Below are 25,561 nucleotides of genomic sequence, written 5' to 3'. Positions count from 1 at the left end.
TCGGAGGTTTGGCTTACTGACTCCACAGCCCTGGTAACGTGTCCATGATGGTGTTAGGGGTTAAAGCGATTCAGTGTTAGCACTGAGTAGCAGATCATTGTTCTTATGTACTTTTTCCTCAATTTGAATGACAATAGATTGTTGTGCTTTGTTTAGATTTTGAAGTTCAGTGGAGGGAGCCCAATAATAGATCAGCAATTCTATAAGTTGTCAAAAAATAAATAAATCAGGGAGCGAATGTGTGTTTTCAAAGGTTTCACAAAATGGGCTACCATCCACTAATAATTTCAATGGAACACACATGCATCAGTACAGATAGTGAACTGCTGACTTTACCATCCACAAAGAAGTGGGCTTGATAGTGGCAGTTTACCTTAGCAAACATTATTTTCTTCCCTCCACTGAACTCCAAACTACAGAGTGATCCGAACAAGACTCCATATATGACATGCTTTTGTTTCAGGCTTCATGAAAATTCACAAGAAGTACAACGAACAAACCATTCAAAGCATTTATTTCTCATTACTGTAAAACAATCATATTTCTGTTAAATACTTTGACACTGACAGAAAGTAACTAAAAAAAGAATAAACCATTTGTTTTCAACAACAACAAAGCCTGAAAATGCCTAAAACCGAACTCCATTCAAAACACAAAGATTCAGAACAGGACAGATCCTTAGCAAATTTCTTTGCTTCCCAAATAGATGGAATGGAGAGATCAGTGCACATCACACACTATTGGGCAGGATTTTATGAATTTTCAGCTTTCTGGTAGACTGCTTTCACATGTCCCACAGTCACGATCTGTAGACCAGCCTCAGGTCTCCTGTCCAGAACTCAACAGACTCAGATACATACGAGTTCAAGTCAGGAGACCCAGGGCCAGTCCAGACATTGCAGTCTGTATGTAGACCATTAATGTCGGACGTGTGAAATCAGCCTGTCTTCTTTTAACGGTCTTCATTTGCCCTGAACGATCCAACTTATATACCATGGTAACAATAAATGCCCCCTTTGTTTCCAAAGAGAACAGAACGATAATACTAAGAATAAGGTTTCCATATTTTTTCCAAGGAGTAACCATTATGCCTTGAATGGACAAAACCTAAAAGGATTAAAGGGATTTCTGGAATTTAAAGAAAACTAATTCTTCCGTCCTCTGCTGTTGGTTGTTTATGATAGTGCTACGTACATATCATCACACAAACAGTAAGATTGGCAGAACAACTGCAGTGGGGAAAGGATAATGGTTGGGCGTTATGATGTTTTTTTTTATATTTTAAATATGACAAAAAGGTTGATGGATCAACAGGTACCAATGTCACCCCTTCTCTTCCCTAAACTAGGTCTTGCAAAGACAAGCGGAGTCATTCATTTAGCTAGACAGTCCTTCCTCTTACCAAAAAATCTGCTGTTGAATCAATATGCAAATGAGGCTGAAGTGCTTTAGGAGCGTGGAAGATCTTCCCAAGCCTTTGTCACTGCAGCTCTATTCCTACATGACTGCCAGCTTCTTTACCGTGTGACTTCAAGCATAGAAGCTGTCAGTCAGGCAGAAGGCAGCAATGGGCGGAGAACAGAGACGGAGTGACAGAGGCTTGGGAACATCTTCCACATGCTGAAAGCAGTTCAGCCTCCTTTGCATATTGATTCAGATGTAGTAACAGAGGAACAGACTGTGGAGCTAAAGGTATTGTTGAACTGCTCTCTGTAAAAACTACATGTGCTTATAGTGTGCGGAGTGAAATCCTGCTGACAGATTCCCTTGAAAGGGAATCTGTCATCAGGTTTTCATACACCAAACTAATGTCACTTTAATGCTGATTAAATCCATACCTTTCTTTGAGAAATGTGTGTTTTAGGTTTAGAGAAATCTATTTTTGCTATATGCAATATCCATTGTATGCAAATGAATTGCAAATGCAGCGGATGGGACACTGCATTGCGGCCCTCCTTCCTTCTCTCCCTATTCTTCACCCGCTGCGTGCCAGTGACCGATAGGTCACTCTTCTCAGTGACCTGCTTTCCCCAGCAAGCTCTCATGAACACCATCATTGCCTGGGGTGGTACCTGTGCAGATTGATCGTCCAATTCTCACAATACCATCAGTATTGTACAGCACTTGTGCCGCCCCAGGCAATGATGGCACTGGCAAGAGATTTCACTAAGGGAAGCAGGTCACTGAAAGACAAGTAAACTATCAGTCACTGATGGGAGGCAGACGGCAAGAGAGGAATAGTTAGAGAGGGCAAGAGAGCCTTAAGTGCAGTGTCCCACCCCGCTGCACTAGAAACTAGTTTGCATGAAATTTGAACAATGGATTTCTCTAAAATGCAAACACAGATTTAGATGATATGGAAAGGTAGATAGATCTGGGTAGGTAGATTTGAAAGGTATGGATTTAATCAGAATTAAAGTAGTTTGTCAGCAGGTTTTTATACCCAAAACTGATTCCCTTTAACTTTTTTTTATTTCACTTTTTTTCTCTAAATATCTGATATTGAAAAGGATTTCCATTTGAAATTTAAACATGGCACATGGTAAATAAGATTACTAATTTTGCTAATATATGGCCATTATTAGGTTTTGCGTAAAAAATCCTTTACAATCGATGCAAGTTTAGAAATATTAAGGGCAAAGAATTATACCAACAGTGTGACATTCATCCACTTCCCCAGCTTATGATTTGGTCTAACATTAAACACAAAGCCTAACTTTTAAATTCCACAAAGACAACATGTAAAACACAGTGAACAGTTGTTGTTTTTCTTCCCATTTGCATGAAAGATGCTTCAGAGGAGACTCCTTTTAGTTTCCTTCTAGTTATGGTCTTCTTGGTAAGTTAGCTTCCAGTAAATGCTTTAAAAAAATAAAAATAAAAATTATTGCAGGTTTAACAATAGAGTAGAACAATCAAAACCTAAGATGATATTGTTGTACAGTAATATATATGATTTTAACAGTGAATTTTAGTTTTTAGGTTTGCATTTCTCGTCTTCTTCCAAGAGCCATACTGGTAGGAGGCATTGTTTTTTGCGAGACGAGTAGTAGTTTTGAATGACACCATCCATTTTATCATGCAACGTACTGAAAAACAGGAACGAAATTCCAAGAGCAATGAAATAATGGCAGAAATATGCAACTCCACCATAGCTTTTTGGGTTTTGTTTTTTACAATGTTCATTGTACAGTAAGACTGACCCGGAAACAAGATTCTTCAGGTCAGAACAATTTCTAAACTTGCAGAGATTTTTTTTAAATTTAAGTGGTGAAAAAAATTCAGGCGTTTGTAAAGAAAAAAATTGGCTTTTGTTAATATAGCCAGTAAGATTTTTATTTTTTTGTCTATGGAGCTGTGTGAGGCCTTTGCACTGATGTTTTTTTTCTTTTACTGTCTTTATGGCATGGGTTAAATAATGTTATATTTTTTAGAAACTCAAAGTTTATAGGCATAAATATATGCCATAAAAATATAATTTTTTTTTAATTTTTATGGGGAAAAAATATTTTATTTCCCTTATGGCACCTGTACATGTAATTGTTTGATCCACAGTATTGTAGTATATAGTGTAACGGTCCAGGAACAGCCAGAGTGGCTTCAGGTTCACATTTATCATTCTAGAGCCTTTCCACATCAGGATTTTCAATCTAAACACTCTCCTGTTCCTTCTTTTAAGTAATACATCTTTCCTAAAAAAAAGATTAAATATCTATAATATAACGGTAGATGTGTCCGTCTGTCCGAAGCCTCTGTAGACTGCACAAGCGCGATGCACCTGCGCAGTCTGGCTCCAGACAGAAGAACGCATCCAGCCGTTACAGGTAAGAGGAGAGGATGGCACTGGAGATCGCAGTATTCATAGACACTGAATGCATACTGGGACGCCATAAGTACATACCTGACCGGGAGGAGTGTTGCTGCGGCGCCTCTTTTCGGGTCAGAGGCCGGGGCAGAAGTGCGGCGTCAGAATCGGTGCATGCGCCTAGCACGCTATCCGGCGGCATCTTAGTGAAGGCACATTTGCAGTGTGTCTTCAAAAAAATGGTGCCGCACAGCGTGGTATAGGCACACGCGTACTCCGGCAGCACACTCCTCCCCCGGCAATCAGGAGCAAGATGTGGGCGCCGGATGGGGGCAGCACATGCCAGGATGGGGGCGCAGGATGGAGCACATGACAGGAGGGGAACAGGATGGAGCACATGACAGGATGGGGAAGAGCACATGACAGGATGGGGGGGGGAGCATGTAACAGGATGGGGGGAGCATATAACAGGATGGGGGGAGCATATAACAGGATGGGGGGAGCATAGAACAGGATGGGGGAGCATAGAACAGGATGGGGGACCAAGATTGCGGAGCATGGACTAGGATGGAGACCATATACCAAAAAAAATGCTCGCCACCCAGGTGCAGAAAGGGTTCAATAGCTAGTACATATATATTGCTTACTATACAGTGCACTTCTTCTTTTACATCTTCCACCATCCCTTTATGGGAGGAGCTTGTAAAAAGAAAACAATCATTTATTACTAAGATTGCATAAACACAATGAGCTAATGTCATGCACCATTTGATATATCGACATACTGATGCAAAGAACTCCAGCCATGAGGTGGTTTAAAGTAGTATTGTAAAGTTATCTCTTGAGGAGCTCAGAGCTATGCAGTCTCCCAACTAACTGGTTTCTGGCAGGGAGGGCTCTCTGCATTAAGTGACAGTTCTGGTGATTAGCACAAGTTCTGTTGCAACACATTCAACTATCAGTGGCACACTGATCTCATTATATTTACACATTTAGTTTACAGGACATCTGAACAAGCACATGGCTATGGAAACTGAGATCTGCGGTTAAGAGACCTGCTCTTAAGGCTGCAGGGCTTGTGAATTTAAAATATTTATAACAGCAGCTTGTCAGGAGTTGAGAGGGACAGCTGGTCAGGAGTTAAAAGGGAGAGAGAGGGAGATGAGACGCTCACTGCTGTATAAAAATCAATAAGCTTGAGAGAGGTGACTTATGTTAGGAAATATGTCCTCTCCTGCAATGTACCTACTGTGAACTCTTGGCCAGGGTCTGAGCAGGCAGTAGTGGCCAAGCTCAATGAAAACCATCTAATATACTATTGTAAGGACTCATTCGGATGTAAGTGTTGTATCTATTTTTTGAAAGGATATAATATGCACCCACTGTAATCTACGGTGCTAATCACATGTCCAATCACATGCTTTTCACACACTGTGTGTCCATGCAAAACAGATGGAAACAAGTCCGTTTTTATTCCTGGCAGCACAGATGACAAGGGCTAATATAAGTCTATGGGTCTGTAAAAAAAACATACACCGGATGGCATGCGTGTTTAACATTGCAAAGTATAGGAGAAGCCTTAGAATTGATTTCTTTTTTTTAATCCATCAGTGAAAAACACTGATGACACGATGGTAAAGACGGACACACTGATGCAAAACATTGATGACACCGGTAGCATTTTTTTATGTACGTGTTTAAACACGGATGTCTGAATGAGGCTTAAAGAAGTTGTCCGGTATTTTTTTTAAATTGCCCAATGTATTCAGCATGTGGGCATAATTATATTTGTAAATACCTTGCGTTGCTGATAATGCCTGTGAGCGGCGCTATCGGTGGCCGCTCACAGGCATCACGTGACCACGCGCTGACGTCCCGTCTATTTAGGCGTGACTCAGCACTGGGGTCCCCGTGGTGTCTGCTGGGTTGTGGGCGGGGTTATTCCCCACGTCACACCCGGCTTTCCCAATGAATGAGGAGAGGGAGAACGCGCGGTGGATGCTGGGTGTGACGTGGGAGGTAACCTTGCCCACAACCCAGCAGCCACCGGTGGAACGCGGAAGAGGGACCCACGGCTGCAGCCTGGACTTGTCGTGACATCAGCGGATGTCAGAGCCGGCTGCAGCCGGGGGTCACGAGATGCCTGTGAGCGGTCAGTAATAGCGCCGCTCACAGGCATTATCTGCAACACAAGGTATTTACAGAGATACTTCTGCCCACATGCTGAATACATTGGGCAACTTAAAAAAAAGTACCGGTCAACCCCATTAAGATAAAATAGAAACTAGAAGCCAATTACAAACATGTTTATTTTCATGTTGTTTAACTGAAGCAATTTAATAACTTGAAAATATCAATTTAAGGGGAATCTGTCAACAGATTTATGCTTCTGAATCAGAGGGATGTATAAAATAGGGACATAGATCCTGATTCTAGCAATGTGTCACGTATTGGGCTCCTTGTTAGTTTTGATATCACTATTTTATCTGGTAGTCTTCTCAAGCTGTTTAACTCTGCCCACACAAATTATTCATAGTTTTCTGTCTACAATATGCATAGGCAGAAATCGGACAATCAGTGCAGGCAGGGCTACCCGGGGCACATGTGTCACCCCAGGCCTGGATGCCACAAACGTTAAAGGTTGTGTCTGAGAGCAGGAGGGAGGTTCCATGGTCAGGGACCATTAGCATGCAGCACCTCCTGTCCCAGGCCAGTAGGGGGAGCAGGCTGCCCCTATAAAAGCTGGCGCTGAGGGCAGGGTTAGAGAGACCAGGACCCACTTCTGAAGCATCCAGAAGGGTTCCCAAAGGAAAGGGACAGGTCAGCAGCAGCTGAGGAGTCCAGGAGGCATAGGAGGAACAGCAAGCCAGGGACAGAGGCGACGAGAGCCGGTCCTGGCTGAGAGAGAACTACACAACTGGACACTGGGGTCCGAGGCTGCCAGGGTTGCAAGCCCGGCAGCAGATAACCAACCCGCAAGGGATTTCAGGTCCCTTGGCCTAAGAAGCCTGAAGGCTCCACCACACAGAGGGACCGGTACAGCACACAGAGGCAACAGGTACCTAAGGCCCGAGTCGCAAGCCATACAGGCGTAGTACACGGCCAGCTCAGGGATGTGGGCTATCACACCACAAAAAGGGGGATAGTCAGCAAGGGCAGAGAGAGAACGGTAGGCCTACCCACTCACCCTGACCAGTGGGGCTCGCCCGAATGCTCTCAGACACCCAGGCCTATTCCTACCCTGTACTCCTGTTGGGTCATTAGTACTAACTACAATAAAGACCCTGGACTGTTTGAAGCAGACTCTGAACCCTTATTATTGCGACCTGCACCATCACCCCCAGCATCCTATCACACTGCCCTGAGGCTACACTCTTCCCGTGGGAAGTTATCCTGTCCCTGTGCTGCATACCAACATCAGCCTCAGCGGTCTGCCTTGCAGCAGCGGTCATCCCTGACCGCAATCCACGGGTGGCGTAGTCGGACATTCAAAACCCTACAAATAGACTGCCACAGCATTGGGTCTGACCACCCTGAGCCACGGGATCGGGTTGCCACTACTACCCCCATCATTGCACAGAAGCCCGGTTCCGGGTACCCCACGGCTCAGGGGGCGAGTCAGCTTTGGCGTAGTCGGCAGGATTGTGACCAACCCGCCACAAACGGGTATTGCGCGCCTGAAAAAGACTGTACACGTACCTCAAAAGGAAGTTTCCCGCCATCTTCAGCAGTTTTCCCGCCATCTTCAGCCGTTTTCCCGCCATCGGACGCCATCTTTGGGACGCCGCGCGGGAAGAAGAGGGGCGTGAACGTCCAAACCGCGCGAGACCTGAAGCCCCGCCCTACGCACCGACGTTGCGCAAGGTCCTGGAAGGAGTGAGAGCGACGCTGACATCACCAGGACGCGACGCAAGGTCCTCGCCCGGAGCAGCACCAGCGGAGTCGCGGCCTACGGAAGAGGTAGGCCACGATTAACTAGGGGGGGGGGGGGGGAGATGACGGACACGGAGGGACCTTCTACCACCAGCATGGCTGCAGCAGCGGTGATGCCGTTCTCCATGTCCTACATCCCCGGAGCAGCCTGGCTGCCCCAATACTCAGGGGAATCCCATACATTAACTGACTTTAAGGAAAGACTGCACAGTTTATTTAAAGTTTATCCCCTGACAGAAGAACAGAAAGTGAGCATTCTGACGGGACAGCTCACCGGTGCAGCCCAGCGGGAAGTGAAATCATGGTCAGATGAGGAGAAAAGGACTGTAAAGGACATTCTGACCCGGCTGCGGAGTACCTTTGATACCCGTACCTCAGCAGAAATCAAAATGCGGTTCTATGGCTGTAAGCAGCGGGCCCAAGATAGTATAAGAGACTATGCCTTGAACCTGCAAGAAGCTCTGGGAGCAATCAAGCAAGCTGACCCTGGCAGCGTGCAGGACACTGATAAACTGTTGACTGATCAGTTCATAAAAGGTCTGCTGTCCAGCGCCCACAGAACCCAGCTGCGCCTCATGGCCCTACAGAACCCCGATTTGACTTTTGAACAGTTCAAGGATAGGGCCATCCGGGTGCTCCGAGAACCCGCACCAAGTGGCGCTGTAGCTTTCCGGCGCCCTGCCATCACTTACCACCAGGGGGCGGCGCCCTACCCCGCAGACCTTGTGGGGGCTGATGCTCAGGCCCTAAATCCATCCCAGCCTGCAAACCTGCACCATCAGGTCCAAGAGCTAACAAAGAGTGTGGCTGCATTGACTAGGACTGTACAGTCGTTACAGGTGGAACCATCAAGACCAATCAAGCTGGCTTACAGTCCGGAGGATGTCCCGTGGCGTCGACGGAGGAGGAACCCGTCGTCCAGAGGAAGGCCCACCGACCGCTACACCGAGGATGGACAGCCGATTTGCCGGCGTTGCAGCCAGCCAGGACATATAGCAAGGTATTGTACTTTAAATGGGTCCGACCTGGGGCAGAGTGCCAACCCCCAGGCATAAGGTCATCAGGCCCATCTAATTGGCGCGATAAGTACGTGAGGGGACGCCCGGTCTTACCCGTAGTGCTGGACAGTATCCTCACCAGTGCACTGCTGGACACCGGGTCTCAAGTGACTACTATCCCCTACGTACTTTTCAAGCGGTACTGGAGTAACGCCGACATAACCCGCTATCCAGACGATGACTTAAGCATCATCGCCAGCAATGGCCAACCCGTGCCGCAGGTGGGGTTCAGAGAGATGACCATCAAGATTGGTAAGGTGGAACTGCCGGCACAGGGAGTGATCATTGTGGACATTGACCGACGTGAAAGTCACCCTAAAATAACCTTGGGTACTAATGTGATTGAAAACTGTCTTTCAGAAGTAATTGTGATTTTGCAGCAGGTGGCGATGAATGCGAGCTCCAGCCAACAGAGGGTCCTCCAGAAAGAGATAAGAGCCCTGATGAGACGGCAACAGGTAGAACTGTCTGGTGGTGAGATCGGTAGCGTGAGGATGAGCGACCCGTTCCCCATTGCCATGCCTCCCAAAAGTGAAATGATGATCTGGTGTCGGACTGCAAGCGGGTTAAGAGGGAGAGACTACCAAGCCATGGTAGAACCCGTGTACTCAGACAGCTGGCCCACCATTTTGACAGCCAGGGGGGTGGTTGATGTCCACCATGGAAGGGTGCCCGTCCGGATCTTAAACATCGGGGAAAGGGAAGTACACTTGCCCCGGTACGCTACACTCGCCAAATTATTTGCCGTCGAACACAGTGCTATCAGGGTCGTGGAACCCTTGCCTCCATCTTCCCCGGTGGAGGGTAATGGCTCCCAGAAACACAAGGAGGACTGGTGCCAGAAACTCCATGTGGGTGCCGACTCCACTCCCCTGCACGAAAAACAAGGAGTCTACCGGGTGGTTCAGGAGTACGAGAGAATTTTTAGTAAGCACCCGCTAGACTTCGGCCGAGTAAAGGGAATAGAACACCACATCCCCAAGGGGTGCCACCCACCAATAAAAGAGAGACACAGACCTGTACCTCCTGCACATTATCAAAACGCAAAGGGTATGCTGAGAGAAATGAAAGAAGCTGGGGTCATTAGAGATAGCTGTAGCCCCTGGGCAGCTCCCTTAGTTTTGGTAAGAAAGAAAGACGGTACCATGAGAATGTGCGTGGACTATAAAAAGGTCAATCGTATCACCCATAAAGACGCGTACCCGTTACCTAGGATAGAGGAGTCTTTAGCAGCCCTAAAATCAGCTAACTTCTTCTCTACTTTGGACCTTACTAGCGGGTACTGGCAGGTTCCTGTGGCAGAGGCTGACAAGGAGAAGACCGCCTCCACCACCCCGATGGGATTGAGCAAATTCAACTGTATGCCCTTCGGGCTCTGCAACGCACCAGGGGCCTTCCAGACGCTGATGGAATGCTGTCTAGGGCACCGAAACTTCGAGACGGTCCTACTCTACCTGGACGATGTTATTGTCTATTCGAAGACCTACGAGGACCATCTAAAGCACCTGGCCGAGGTGTTCGAAGCCCTGGCAGGCTATGGCATGAAGGTGAAACCCTCAAAGTGTCACCTGTTGAAACCGAAGGTCCAGTACCTAGGACACGTGGTGAGTGCAGAGGGAGTAGCCCCCGACCCCGACAAAGTTACAGCCATCAAGAGCTGGCCAAGCCCCTCTAACATCAAAGAAGTGAGGCAATTCCTCGGGTTGGTAGGCTACTACCGAAGGTTCATCCCTGCGTTCACAAAGATGGCAGCCCCTATGCAGGACCTCCTGATAGGCCAGTCTAAATCCAGAAGTCACAAGCCACCCTTCAAGTGGGACAAGCCAGAAGAGGAGTCCTTCCGCCAGTTGAAGATGGCCCTCACGGGGGATGAGATCCTAGCCTACCCCGATTATGACCAGCCTTTTATCCTCCACACAGACGCCAGTAATGTGGGGCTGGGAGCCGTACTGTCGCAGAACCAATAGGGCAGAGAAAGGGTGATCGAGTATGCCAGCCGGAAGCTGAGGCCCACTGAAAGAAACCCGGAGAATTAGAGCTCCTTCAAGCTAGAATTCTTGGCACTGGTGTGGGCCGTCACAGAAAGGTTTAAGCATTACCTTGCCTCCGCAAAGTTCACTGTGTACACGGAAAACAACCCGCTGACACACCTGGACAATGCAAGACTAGGTGCCCTAGAACAGCGGTGGATGGCCCGGCTATCAAATTATGACTTCACAATCAAATACCGGACAAGCAGAACCAAAGCCAACGCAGACGCCCTATCAAGAATTCCCCACCTACCTGAAGGAGAAGACGACTCGGAAGAGCTGGAGGAAATAGAGCTCCCTGCGTTCCACCGGTATGGGGCCACTCAGTATTCTCACCGGGTAAAAGACAAAGACTTAACCACCGTCATGTTCAACCCCTTACCCCACCACGGCTGGGCTGAAACGCAAGATAGTGACCCTGCAATACGCCTGGTGAAAGGTCTGTTAACCCAGGCAGACGCTAGCCCTGGCCCGGACGCTCCAGAGGAAGCCAAGCAGATATGGAAGGAGAAAAGCAGGCTATTCCTCTACGAAGGTAAGCTGTGCAGAAGGCTTGTCAACCACCGAACGCACGAGCTGACCTGGCAGATAGTGGTCCCAAGGCGAGATGCAGCAATGGTCCTGGAGGCCTACCATGACAGAGCGGGACACTTCGGGTGGAAGAAATCGGAGTTCCTACTGAGAGAGTGGTTCTACTGGGTCGGTATGAGAAGGGCCATAGAGAAGTGGCGCAGGGACTGCGGCCCATGTCACCTCAGAAGGAAGGACCGTACCAGCCAGCAAACACCCTTGAGGCCCATCGTCACCAGGCAGCCTCTTGAGCTGGTAGCCCTGGACCATGTGAAATTGGCTCCAAGCCGGTCGGGCTACGTCTATGCCCTGACAATTGTGGACCATTACTCCCGGTTCCTGGTGGTGGTTCCTGTTAAAGACCTGACAGCCCAAACAGCGGCCAGAGCCTTCCAGCAACACTTCTGCCGTCAAAATGGGTATCCGGAACAGGTCTTGACAGATCAAGGTCCAGCGTTTGAGGCTGAAGTATTCCAGGAGTTCTGCAATCTCTACGGCTGTAGGAAGATTCGGACAACGCCTTACCACCCGCAAACCAACGGGTTGTGTGAGAAAATGAACAATATCGTCATTGATCTCCTCAAGACGTTGCCCCTGGAAGAACGCAGCCTGTGGCCGGAGAAGCTGCCAGACCTGATTGACTTGTACAACCATATCCCGGTGAATGCTACAAATTGCACCCCGGCTTACCTGATGCGAGCAAGACCAGGTAAGCTGCCGATAGACCTGGAGATGGGAGTCCTGACACCCGAGGACACCTCCCCAGACGTGGACTGGGATACGGAACGGCGGCTACAGTACAAGAAGGTACAGGAGAGTGTGGAGAGGAGTCTGGCTCAAGCGAGAGAAAAGCAAGAGAGGCTCTTCAACCAACGCGCCCCTGCTGGTCCCCTGGAACGTGGTGAGCAGGTCCTGAAGCGGAAGAGAAGGCTTCACAAGCAGGACGACCAGTGGGAGAGAGACCGGTACACAGTACTGCAGTCCGACCACGACAACCCGAAGGTATGTGTGATTACCAAGGCTGGAGGAGAAACTACTAGCACCGTCTCCAGAGACCACCTAAAACGGTGCCCCGAGCAACTACAGAGTCCAAGTGAAGATCAAGATGACCTTGAACCCACAGAGGACAAGGAAGAAATGATCAGCACAGATCTCGGAGAGTTCCCCCGGACCTGGACTCGGATAAATGGCGCGATAATGGTACCCGTCCTACACTTCCTTCAGCCTACCCAGCAGGAGCCTACAGGAGAGCAGGAAGAACAAGAAGAACAAGCAGCCCCGGAGGCAGAAGAACCTACGCAGGCAGCCCAGGAGAGTCAACCCTCTGCTGACAATGAGCCTGCCATGCCTGCGGTAAGCCAAAGAACGCGCAGACAGCTGCCTGCCCTGCCTGTGAACCCAGCTAGTAGCTGTACCCTAAATGCTAGTGGGGAAAGCCAGGTTAGACCACCACCAGACAGTGGGTTAAGGAGGTCAACCCGGAGCACTAGGGGTCAAATACCAGCTCGCTGGAAGACCTAAATGTATAATGTATATATTTAATGTGTTATGTTTGTACCCTGGTTATTAATAATGTTTCTCCAGTTTTCCTAGATGCAATGGACTGACAGGTTATGGACAGTGAATAACCGGAACTACCACGTATAGTTGCACTTGGTGCCCTCTTGTGAAGTTGGCCACAGAAGAAAAACCTGTCCGGCGTGGCCCCCTTGTGGCCCAAAGTAGGTAGCTCATCCTTGTCGCCACGCCCAAGGCCAGGAACTTGGGGTTTATGGAGACAGGTCCCCACTTCGCCTTATTTGGTGATATGGACACCCGGTCACAGACCACACTGTGACCTAAAGAACTCAATATGTGGTGTTATTTGTTATTTCCTTCTCAGTTGTGTTTATGGTCATGCATTTATACCCTGTATTTGTGTTTTCTGTTTAGTCCCGGAGTACTAAAATTTTACTAGGGGGGAATGTGTCACCCCAGGCCTGGATGTCTCAAACATTAAAGGCTGTGTCTCAGAGCAGGAGGGAGGTTCCCTGGTCAGGGACCATTAGCATGCAACACCTCCTGTCCCAGGCCAGTAGGGGGAGCAGGCTGCCCCTATAAAAGCTGGCACTGAGGGCAGGGTTAGAGAGACCAGGACCCACTTCTGAAGCATCCAGAAGGGTTCCCAGAGGAAAGGGACAGGTCAGCAGCAGCTGAGGAGTCCAGGAGGCATAGGAGGAACAGCAAGCCAGGGATAGAGGCGACGAGAGCCGGTCCTGGCTGAGAGAGAACTACACAACCGGACACTGGGGTCCGAGGCTGCCAGGGTTGCAAGCCCGGCAGCAGATAACCAACCCGCAAGGGATTTCAGGTCCCTTGGCCTAAGAAGCCTGGAGGCTCCGCCACACAGAGGGACCGGTACAGCACAGAGAAGCAACAGGTACCTAAGGCCCGAGTCGCAAGCCATACAGGCGTAGTACTCGGCCAGCTCAGGGACGTGGGCTATCACACCACAAAAAGGGGGATAGTCAGCAAGGGCAGAGAGAAAACGGTAGGCCTACCCACTCACCCTGACCAGTGGGGCTCGCCCGAATGCTCTCAGACACCCAGGCCTATTCCTACCCTGTACTCCTGTTGGGTCATTAGTACTAACTACAATAAAGACCCTGGACTGTTTGAAGCAGACTCTGAACCCTTATTATTGCGGCCTGCACCATCACCCCCAGCATCCTATCACACTGCCCTGAGGCTACACTCTTCCCGTGGGGAGTTATCCTATCCCTGTGCTGCATACCAACATCAGCCTCAGCCGTCTGCCTTGCAGCGGCGGACATCCCTGACCGTAATCCACAGGTGGCGTAGTCGGACATTCAAAACCCTACAAATAGACTGCCACAGCATTTGGTCTGACCACCCTGAGCCACGGGATCGGGTTGCCACTACTACCCCCATCATTGCACAGAAGCCCGGTTGCGGGTACCCCACGGCCCAGGGGGCGAGTCACACACGACTATCGAGAACTACACAGCAGAAGCACTAAAAAAACCTGACCATTATCTCCTAACAGAATAAAGCAAGTGTGAACAGATGCAACTTATAACTGAATAATATACAAACAAAAGAATACAGTCACATTCTGTACACGTTAAAGATGTATGCAAACACTGAATGCATGAACTTTAGCCTGCATTACTGCTATAAAAAATATACCTGTAGAACTAAGCTACTTAACGCATAAATTGGCTAATTCATTTGGGGACACCAGTCACAACAAAGCGTACCCTTCTCTGGTAGGATCCTAAAACCTCCGGGTGATTCGTTTTCAGTCAAATATGGAGAACTTGCTGTTGCCGCTGGGCACCAATGAATATGTCAATATGTGCGCCAAGCACCTTGTGTCTATAAGTATTTTCTATATAGCAGGAATGCAGGTTACATTTCATATATTCAATGTCTGCATACATCTCTGCATATATATAGAGTGCTGCTGTATTCTTCTGTTTGTATACATAACAGGAGCACATTACTGAGAAAACTAGCAGCACTGCAGCAATACAGTGTTTTATGAAAACTACAGTAAACAGGCATACAGTGGGTACGGAAAGTATTCAGACCCCTTTAAATTTTTCACTCTTTGTTTCATTGCAGCCATTTGGTAAATTCTAAAAAGTTCATTTTTTTTCTCATTAAAGTACACTCTGCATATGACTAGACTGAAAAAAACAGAAATGTAGAAATTTTTGCAAATTTCTTAAAAAAGAAAAACTGAAATATCACATAGTCATATAGTATTCAGACCCTTTGCTCAGACACTCATATTTAAGTCACATGCTGTCCATTTCCTTGTGATCCTCCTTGAGATGGTTCTACACTGGAGTTCAGCTGTGTTTTATTAAACTTGATTTGGAAAGGCACACACCTGTCTATATAATACCTCACAGCTCACAGTGCGTGTCAGACCAAATGAGAATCATGAGCTCAAAGGAACTGCCCAAGGAGCTCAGAGACAGAATTGTGGCAAGGCACAGATCTGGCCAAGGTTACAAAAGAATTTCTGCATTACTAAAGGTTTCTAAGAGCACAATGGACTCCATAATCCTTAAATGGAAGACGTTTGGGGCTACCCGAAGTCTTCCTAGACCTGGCCGTCCAGCCAAACTGAGCAATCGTGGGAGAAGAGCCTTGGTGAGAGCGGTAAAGAAGAACCCCAAGATTACTGTGGCTGAGCTCCAGAAATGCAGTAGGGAGATGGGAGAAAGTTCCACAAAGTCAACTATCACTGCAGCCCTCCACCAGTCGGGCCTTTATGGCAGGGTGGCCCGACAGAAGCATCAGGTGGTGGCAGCATCATGCTATGGGGTGTTTATCAGCTGCAGGGACAGGACGACTGGTTGCAATTGAAGGAAACATGAATGCGGCCAAGTACAGAGATATCCTGGATGAAAACCTCTTTCAGAGTGCTCTGGACCTCAGACTTCACCGAAGGTTCACCTTCCAACAAAACAATGACCCTAAGCACACAGCTAAAATAACAAAGGAGTGGCTTCAGAACAATTCTGTGACCATTCTTGACTGGCTCAGCCAGAGCCCTGACCTAAACCCAATTGAGCATCTCTGGAGAGACCTGAAAAAGGATGTCCACCAATGTTCACCATCCAACTTGACGGAACCGGAGAGGATCTGCAAGGAAGAATTACATAGGATCCCCAAATCCAGGTGAGAAAAACTTGTTGCATCATTCCCAAGAAGACTCCTGCATATACTACCTCAAAAGGGTGCTTCTACTTAATACTGAGCAAAGGGACTGAATACTTATGACCATGTGATATTTCAGTTTTTCTTTTTGAATAAATTTGAAAAAATTTCTACATTTGTTTTTTTTTCAGTCAAGATGGGGTGCAGAGTGTACTTTAATGAGAAAAAAATGAACTTTTTAGAATTTTCCAAGTGGCTGCAATGAAACAAAGAGTGAAAAATGTAAAGGGGTCTGAATACTACTTATACCCACTGTATAAGAGACATCTCTGGAAAAAGGGTCTCTGTCCCTTCTTTTTGGTGATCTCAGATGAAGCAGAAAAATCTCATGGTGACAAATTCTCTTTTAAAGACCTGATAAATTGGGTTCAGATTCCACTGACTTTCACAAGTATTAATCCTGTTAAACTATAAATCTGCTCAAGAATTTTAACCCCTTCACAACCTTAGACGTAGCAATCCGTCCTGGTTAGGAACGACTTGCCGACCTATGATGTCTGTGACTCGCCCTCTGGGCCGAGGGGCACCCGGAACCGGGCTTCTGGGGGTTGTAGTCTCCGTGGCGGTGACCCGGTCCCGTGGCTCAGGGTGGTCAGGCCAATGGCGGTATTTTGTGGGGGTTTTAGGTTAATTGTCCGACTACGCCACCCGTGGATTGCGGTCAGTGCGGACAGCCGCTGCAAGGCAGACCGCTGGGGCTGATGGTGTATGCAGCTGAGGTAGTGTGACTCCCCACGGGAAGAGTGCAGCCCCAGGGTAGAGAATGTGGATGATGGGAGTGATGGTGCGCGGGCCTCCCAGCACTAGTAGTGCTGGTGCGGCGATGAAGCACAGAGACGTGGGGTTGCAGTTCAAGTTCTTTACTCACAGTTCTTTATGTCCCAAGTCATTCCGCGGGCAATGACTGCCCAAGCCGTGCTGCGTCCACCAGGCAGGGGGCTCGGTCAACCACCAGGCAATTCCAGAGTGTGTCACAGGACTCCCTTCTACTCCTTTCTCTGGCCGTGCCCCACCAGTGACACTACGTCTGTCCAGCTCCCGCGGGCCTTCTCTTGGGAGGGCTTCGTGCTCACCTTCCTGACCCTATGTGGTATGCCTTTCTAGTAGGTGTAGCGAGGGGTCGCACCAAGATATGATCGCGACCGCCGGTCTTTGGCTGAGGATTAGTCGCCTCCACCAACTTGGGATCCGGTACCCTGTTCTGCCAACCCGTCACCCGCAATCTCCTGGGCCTTTGGGGTACCTTCTGCCTTCGGGTCACTGGGCCTCTCTTGGTGTTCAGTTCCTTTCTTCCTTTCCTTTCTGTTTCTGTCTTTTCTGCTGGCTCTGGCCTCACAGGCTAGGCCCGCCTCCGGAGCTGAGCTCCACAGAGGCCCTGCTCTGTCACTTCCTCTCTCAGACTGAACTGACTACTGGTCTAAGATGGTGCCCACCTCTTATACCTCCCTCTCTGTGTATGAGCCCATGTGACTTGCAACCAATGGGCTCCTGCCTATGCCCAGAAACCCAACCCCTATCTGCTCCTACATCACTGGGTTTTCCTCCCCCCTCCACACTCCAGCCAGGGACATATTCTGTCGTGCCTGCATTTCTGTCTAATGGGAGCACCGTTGAACTGTCCCTCGGAAATGGGGTGTGTGTGATGCATGCAGCTAAACGAGCCCTGGTCCACACTCTATCCTTACCCGGGAGTGGGATATCACACCTCTGGTTTGAGGTGCAATACCCCTGTAGTGGCCGAACCCTCGGAGCGCTACATATGGGTACGTCCTGGTGATTTTGCGGGCACAGGCAATGTGTGCGCGCGGTTGCCGCTCGGTGTTCAGCGAACATGCCAGCTGACACGCGTCTCTCACTGCCAGGAGCAGTGCCCACACGGCTCCTGCCTGCTAACCCCCTAAATGCTGCAATCGATATCGCGAGGGCCCAATAGTTGCCATGAAGAAAAACGGGTCACCAGGCTATGGCAAGCTTGTTAGACCATGCTCAGAGCATTCTGTCTCCAAAAAATCGGAACAGAAAGCGATGATATGTGTCTGAAAGTGGTACCAATAAAAACGTCAATTCGTTCATCAAAAAAAATAAGCTCTCACATGACTATCGACAGAAATAACAGGATTTTTGGTTACTCACAGTAAAATTTGTTTCTCAGAGCCTTCATTGGGGGACACAGGAAACCATGGGTGTATGCTATCGCCACTAGGAGGTTGACACTATGCACAAAAAAAGTTAGCTCCTCCCCAGCAGTGTACACCCCACCAACTGGCTTTAAAAGGATTGTCCAATACTTTTAAAAATATGCCAATGTGTTTTAATGATAAATAGAAGCTTCTTTCTAATTACCTCCTGGTGCTGTTTCTGCCTGTGAGCGGTGCTATCGGTGGCCGCTCACAGGCAGCACATGACCCTCCGCTGACGTTACGTCAAGTGAGGAATGACTCAGCGCTGGGGTTTCTGCACCGCGCGCTTTCCCAATGAATGGGGACAGGGAGAGCGCGCGGTGGATGCCGGGTGTGACGTGGGGGGTAACCCCGCCCATAATCCAGCAGCTACCGGTGGAACGTGGAAGAGGGACCCTCGGCTGCAGCCTGGACTTGTCGTGACGTCAGAGGATGTCAGAGCCGGGGGTCACGTGCTGCCTGTGAGCAGCAACCGATAGCGCTGCTCACAGGCAGAAACAGCACCAGGATGTAATTAGAAAGAAGCTTCTATTTACCATTAAAACACATTGGCATATTTTTAAAAGTAGTGGACAACCCCTTTAAGTTAATCAGTTAGTGCACAAGCAGTAGGAGCAGCAACATTAAACAGAGAGAAACACCAAAAATTCAAACTGTACCAAAACAATAACAGTTAGTAAAGCTGTCAAAATAGGAGGGTGCTGTGTCCCCCTAATGAAGGATTCGAGAAACAGATTTTACGGTGAGTAACCAAAAATCCTGTTTTCTCTATCGCTTCATTGGGGGACATAGGAAACCATGGTATGTCCCAAAGCAGTCCATGGGGAGGGAAACAGCAGAAAACAACTCAACCACTGCCGCCTGCAGGATTCTCCTACTTAGGCTGATGTTTGCCGAAGCGTAGGTATGAGCCCTATAAAAATTGGCAAAAGTGTGGATAGAGGACCAAGTTTCCGCCTTGCAAAGCTGTAGGGTGGCTGCCCTATGATGAACCGCCCAGGAGGCACCCACCGCTCTGGTAGAGGGGGCCTTAATCCGGGGGGGAGGAATCCTGTTCTTACACAGATACGCCTCCAGGATTGCCGTCCGGATCCAGCGAGCAACTGTAGCCTTGGAAGCCAGGAGGCCTCTCCACACTCCCTCAGGTATAACAAAGAGGGAATCCGTCTTCCGGAAGGGAGCGGTCCTAGCCAGGTAAACCCAAACTGCTCTGACAAGGTCCAACCTATTCAGAGATGTTCCAGAGGATGAGACGGAGTTGGACAAAAGGAAGGGAGGACGATGTCCTCATTGAGGTGAAAGGTGAAGACCACCTTGGGGAGTAAAAAAGGCAACGGTCTCAAGACCAGCTTGTCTTGGTGGAGTATCAGAAAAGGGGCGTGACAGGAGAGAGCCGTTAGTTCCGACACGCGCCGCATAGAATTGATTGCCACCAGGAAAACCACCTTCCAAGAAAGAAGGGACAGACACTTCTTGCAGAGGTTCAAAGGCGGAACTCCTCTAAGAACTTCCAGGACCAGGTTGAGGTCCCAAGGATCGACTGGCGTTCGGTACGGAGGGACCGCGTGAGCCACTCCCTGAAGAAAAGGTTTTACCTGAGAGAGAGAAAACAAGTTTTTCTGGAAAAGGATAGAAAGCGCAGAGACTTGGCCCTTCAAGAAACTGAGGGCAAGCCCCGCGTCAAGCCTGGCTTGAAGATAGGCCAAAATTGAAAGAAGAATCTCATAGGCGTGGTGTGATTACGCTCACACCAACGGAAAAAAGGCCTTCCAGGTCTGGTAGTATACTCGAGACGATGAAGGCTTCTGAGCCCTGATCATCGTCTGAACTAGATGTTCTGAAAAACCCGACGCTCTTAATACCGCGGTTTCAACAGCCACGCTGTCAAATCGAGCAACTGAGAATTCCGGTGTCTGTTGGCCCTATATATTGTATGTTCTGATTTTTTTTTTGCACAAAGTTCAATAAACACATTGTTTTTAAAAAAAAAAAAGAATTTCGGTGGAAGATTGGGCCCTGGGAAAGCAGATCTGGTCTGTCTGGAAGCTTCCAAGGAGCATCAGCGAGAAGATTGATGACTTCTGCGTACCAAGACCTCCTGGGCCAATCCGGAGCGATCAGGATGACCGGCACCCCCTCTGCTTTGATCTCCTTCAGCAGCGGGGGAAGGGGTGGGAACATATAAGGAAGTGCGAACTGTGACCAAGGTATTGCCAGCGTGTCAACTCCCACCGCGAGGGGGTTGCAAGACCTGGAGACTAACTGCCTTCCTGTTCAATTGGGACACCATGAGATCCACATCCAGAGTGTCCCATCTTAGACAAATCTGAAGGAAGACATCCTGATGTAGAGACCATTCCCCTGCCTTGAGACCCTCGCGACTGAGAAAATCGGCGGCCCAGTTCTCTACGCCGGGAATATGCACTGCGGAAAAGGATTTTGGAGACCTCAGCTAATGCCAAAGGACTCCGGGTACCTCCCCGGTGGTTGACGTATGCCACCGCCGTGGCATTGTCTGTCTGGATTTGGACTGGTAAGCCACTGAGAAGGTTCTGCCAGTGACGGAGGGACAGGAGAATCGCCCTGATCTCTAGGATGTTGATCGGCAGAGAGGACTCCTCCTAAGAACAATGTCCCTGGACTGTAAGCCAAGGAGGCTGGCATCCGTCTTGACCACCTGCCAGTGAAAGGGGAGAAAGGATAGACCCTGAAGAGTGAGGGGGGAAGACAGCCACCAATTCAGGGACGCCTTGACGTGGTGCGAGATCCGAATTGGACGGTCCAGAGAGAAAACAAATCTGTTCCACTGGGATAGGATGGTCTGTTGAAGCGGTCTGATGTGAAATTGCGCAAAGGGAATTGCCTCCGATGCCGCCACCATCATTCCCAGGACCACCATAACAGAGCAGAGAGAAGAAGGTCGAGGGACCTGAAGAGAGTAAATCCCACGCTGGAGGGCTGTCCTTTTCTCCTTGGAAAGAAAGACCCTGGCTTGAAGGGTGTTGAATGGAACGCCGAGGAAGACCAGATGCTGGGTAGGAACAAGACAAGAATTCTTCCTGTTGAGTAGCCAGCCGAGCCGATAACGAGTATCGAGAGCGATGGAAAGATTTTCCTGGGCGAGGGAGAAGGATGGAGCCTTGACGAGAATGTCGTTGAAATAGGAAATGACCACTAGGCCCCTGATTCGAAGAAGGGTCATTACCGCTGCCATTATCTTTGTGAAGATTCTGGATGCGGTAGAGAGGCCGAACAGCAGGGCGACAAACTGGAAGTGGTCTAAATAAAAATTGCCTGTTCTGCAGGTTCCTTAACAGAATCCTTAATGTTAAAGGTCTGGTTGACCACTGCAATAAGACTCTGAACTATGTCCCGCATGTTAGAGGCCTGGTCGGAATTTAAGTCAGAGTCAGGTTCGGTAACCGAATGAGAGTCCAACTCAGCAGGTAAGTCGGGGAATGAGGACCGAGAAGAAGAACCTGCCCGCAGGGAAGGACAGGGAGGAGTGAGGGAGTGAGAGGAAGACCTGGAACTGTCTTCCTCCCTAGATCTCTTACGGGCAATTTTGGTAGGCTGATCCGGGGGTTCCTGTGATCCGCTGGAGGTGGCGGAAGCAGAGGTAGGTAATATGTCTAGCGCAGATACCAGGGTTTGAGATACCCTGGTAACATCTGCAACAGACTGGGACTGGGACACGGAGAACACTCACCTAGACGCAATGGGGGCCTCTTGGGTAGCGAGAGTGGGAGGATTGCTGCAGTCCTGACATAGGGAAGAAGTCTGACCTGAAGGGAGTCTGCATTTACATGAAGAACAAAGTGCTTTACCAGAGAGAGTAGTAGAAGTCGAAGGGCAAGAGCGCTCGCCTTTAGACTTAGACATGATAGAAGATACACTAACTGATGTCAGAGGTTAGGGGACAGGTAAAGATTTGCTGAGGAAGTGTCAGTCTGCAGCGTAGAGCTTACCCACAGAAGAAATTACAGGCTGGATCTTGCTTGAGAAAGTCCTGGGAGAGATCAGGGCGACCACAGGTCTCCAGGCGACCACTTTGTTCTGGGAGACCACAGGTGCACAGGGCGACAGCAGGCTACCATCAAATGGTGGTGTCAGGAAGACGCAGGAGGAAGAGGAGGGCCTACCGAAGTAAAAAGAGCATGCAGAGTCCACGCCACTGGGAGGGGGAGTGACTGAGGCCGGGAGGCAAGAAGCCCCAACAATGAGGCTGGACAGAGGGGCGTGACTATAGCGGGCGGGAGAAAGGCCTGCATGATGAGGACAGTGTGGGGGCAGAGCTAACCGCCGCAACTAGGCCGCGGTGAAGCCGGGGCCTAGATTATTCTGAAAAGGCCGCCGGCGGAAGTGTTAAGGTGCGGAGGCCCGCAAAACGATGACCAGAAGGAGCCCAGAGCCCAAACCAATGGGTGAAGGTACAGCGCCGCTGCAGGGAAGATGCTGCAGAGTAACATACAGTCAGGGATAATCCTGCTGAAGGGAAGCACCTATCCAGGGACAGTACTGCTGCAAGGGAACCCTGGCCTAAGGACTGTCCTGCTGCAGGAGAGCAGGACAGGAGGGGGCCCCTGTGGAGAAAAAAAACAACATACAATAAAACAAAAAACAGTCCTTGGACAGTCCTGCTGCAGGGGAACAGGATAGAAGGGGCCCTTGGGGAGAAAAAGTCACATATCTAATAAAAAACAGTCCTTGAAACTTCTGTCTTCTTCGTCTTCTCCTCGTCACCTCTGGAGTGGGAACCTGATGGAGAGAAGGAAGTAGTACAAGTAGTACCTCTCCATCCCTGAAGATGTAATGGGATCAGAAGACGTCAGGGCCTCTTTGGTGATGGAAGTCCTTCCCTCCTGAAACCGTCAAGCTCTGGTGGGCGAGCGGGCAGGAGAGGGGGGCAAGGACCGGCGATTGGATCACCTGTAAACACTTGAAGTTAGGGGCTGGGGGTCCTGACCGATAAGCATTTGAGGATACGGGGTGGCAGTACACGCCGTACTCATAGCCTCTACATGGGAAGTACAGTGTGACCGTGGCACAGTGTATCCCTCCAGAGGTAATCTGGGAGAAATTACAAGAATACGCAGAAAACCAATGTAGATCTGGGTCTAGTGAAAGACCCATGTCTACCTCCTACTGACACTTGCCAGTCAGTGGGGTATACACCGCTGGGGAAGAGCTAACTCTTTTTTTGTGCATAGTGTCAGCCTCCTAGTGACAGCAGCATTCCCCCATGGTTTCCTGTGTCCCCCAATGAAGCGATAGAGAAATAGAAAATTATTGCTCTTATAATATGGCAATGCAAAACTAAAACTAAAAAAAAAAAAAAAAAAAAAAAAAAAGTCTTTTAGTGTGTGACAGCAGCCAAACATAAAAAAAGATATATATCTGGTATCGCCGTAATTGCACCGACCTGAAGAATAAAGTCGTCTAATCACTTACACCGCATGAGGAAAGGCGTAAAAAATAAATAAAAACAATTCTTCACTTGCTGTTGATTTTTTCATTCAGCCTCCCAAAGATTTTTTTAACTTATTTATTTTACTCACTTATATAGTGCCATAAATTCCACAGGGCTTTACAGACATTATCATCACTGTCCCCATTGGGGCTCACAATCTAGATTCCCTATCAGTATGTCTTTGGAGTGTGGGAGAAAACCGGAGTACCTGGAGGAAACCCACGCAAACACGGGGAGAACATACAAACTACTTGCAGATGTTGTCCTTGGTGGGATGTGAACCCAGGACCCCAGTGCTGCAAGGCTGCAGTGCTAACCACTGAGCCACCATGCTGCCCAGGTTGCAGTAAAGCTCGGCGCACACTTATCCTGCGCTTACACCGGGTTTTCCGTGTAAATCTCTGAAATACGCGATTCAGACGGCGTGCTTAAAAGCGCAGTCCTTCACAGTTTTGTGCACTTCTGAAAAGAAGGACACCGCTGAACAAAGGCCAGACAGAGTCCAGAGTAACTCTGCTGCATCATTATAGTGAATAGACAAGTCGGGCATGTCATCTGAATTACGTCATTTGGAGATTTAGATGGAAACCCCGATGTAAGTGATCAGCGTAGAGCGCCTGATAAATGTGAACCAAAATGTTATGTAAAACGCTACCAATAAAAGCTTCAACTCAATTCACAAAAAAAGCAATTCCCCACTCAGGTCAGTCATCGGTTAACGGAAATATAGGGGGCTTCCACATTACTGGTAGCATAAAAGGTCTGGAAAAACTATATGGCTACTCACCCCCCAAAAGAAATCCAACGAATTCTGCACTCCCAAATCCAAATGTCCCTCTCACTTCTGAGTCCCACAGTGTGCATAAACCACATTTAGTGTCCAAATGTTTGGCATTTCTGTAGTGATGAGAGCCTACCTAATTTATGGGTGCATGTCTCCAGAAGCACGAGCTGAGCACTATGTATGGGGCACTACAATGTATGGGCACTACAATATACTGGGCACTACAATAGCAGTGTTGCAATTTTCACTTAGCAACATCCACTGCTGCTTGTTTCTGGAAAACACTCATGGAGTCAAATCATCACTGTAGATAATTTTCCAAAGGGGTGTAATTTCCAAAATGGGGTCACTTGAGGGGGGTATTCTGCTCTTCTAGCACTTAGGGGCTCTGTATATGATGTATGCAAACTCTTTTTAGGAAAATCTGCGCTGCAGGAGGCAAATAGAGCTTTTACTCTCCCGAGTCTCACAGCGTGGATAAGCAGTACTGTACAGCCAGTTATGGGGTATGTCCACGTTTTGCAGAAATTGTGTCACAAATTTTGGTGCCATTGTTACCCATTTCCCCATGTAAAAATATAAAATCTGGGGCTAAAACAAAATTGTTGTGGTAAAAAATGTAATTATTTTTTCTTCACTGCCTAATGGTATAAAATTCTATGACACACCTGTGGTGTCAATATGATCACTGCACCCTTACATGAATTCATTGGGAGGTGTAGTTTGTAAAATGGGGTCACTTATTGGAAGGGTTGCACCTCATTGCTGTTCTGGCACCTCAGGGTCTCTTCCAGTGGGTCATGTCATCCGCAAACCATAACAGTAAAATCTGCACTACAATATGGCGCTCTTTCCCTTCTGAATTTTGCACTGTGCCTCAAAAGTAGTTTCTGATTACATGTAGGGTATTGGTGCACTCAGGAGAAATTGCACAACAAACGGAGGTACATTTTTTCCTATTAGCCCTTATAGAAATTAAACATTTGGGGCTAAAACA

General features: G+C 48.6%; 1 protein-coding gene across 3 annotated transcripts in view; it reads right to left on the bottom strand.

Annotated features, from left to right (window-relative positions):
• Window positions 1-497: 497 nt before the first annotated feature.
• LOC141149600 (uncharacterized) overlaps window positions 498-25,561 on the bottom strand; it is a 56,383-nt gene continuing 31,319 nt past the window's right edge. For 2 of the 3 annotated variants that reach the window (XM_073636906.1, XM_073636907.1), the window contains one exon: window positions 498-2,861. Coding sequence is in view for 1 of the 3 variants with exons in the window: in XM_073636907.1 (XP_073493008.1) it covers window positions 2,826-2,861 (36 nt within the window). In the remaining 2 variants the exon portion in view is untranslated. Of the gene's footprint in view, window positions 2,862-4,452; window positions 4,505-25,561 lie in introns of all 3 variants that reach the window. The other variant, XR_012245906.1, reaches the window with a different exon arrangement.

Source organism: Phyllobates terribilis, unplaced genomic scaffold, assembly GCF_046119375.1.
Source record: "Phyllobates terribilis strain yellow unplaced genomic scaffold, ASM4611937v1 Scaffold_1__5_contigs__length_1240528914, whole genome shotgun sequence".
NCBI classification, from domain to species: domain Eukaryota; kingdom Metazoa; phylum Chordata; class Amphibia; order Anura; family Dendrobatidae; genus Phyllobates; species Phyllobates terribilis.
This window is presented reverse-complemented; position numbering and strand designations above follow the sequence as displayed.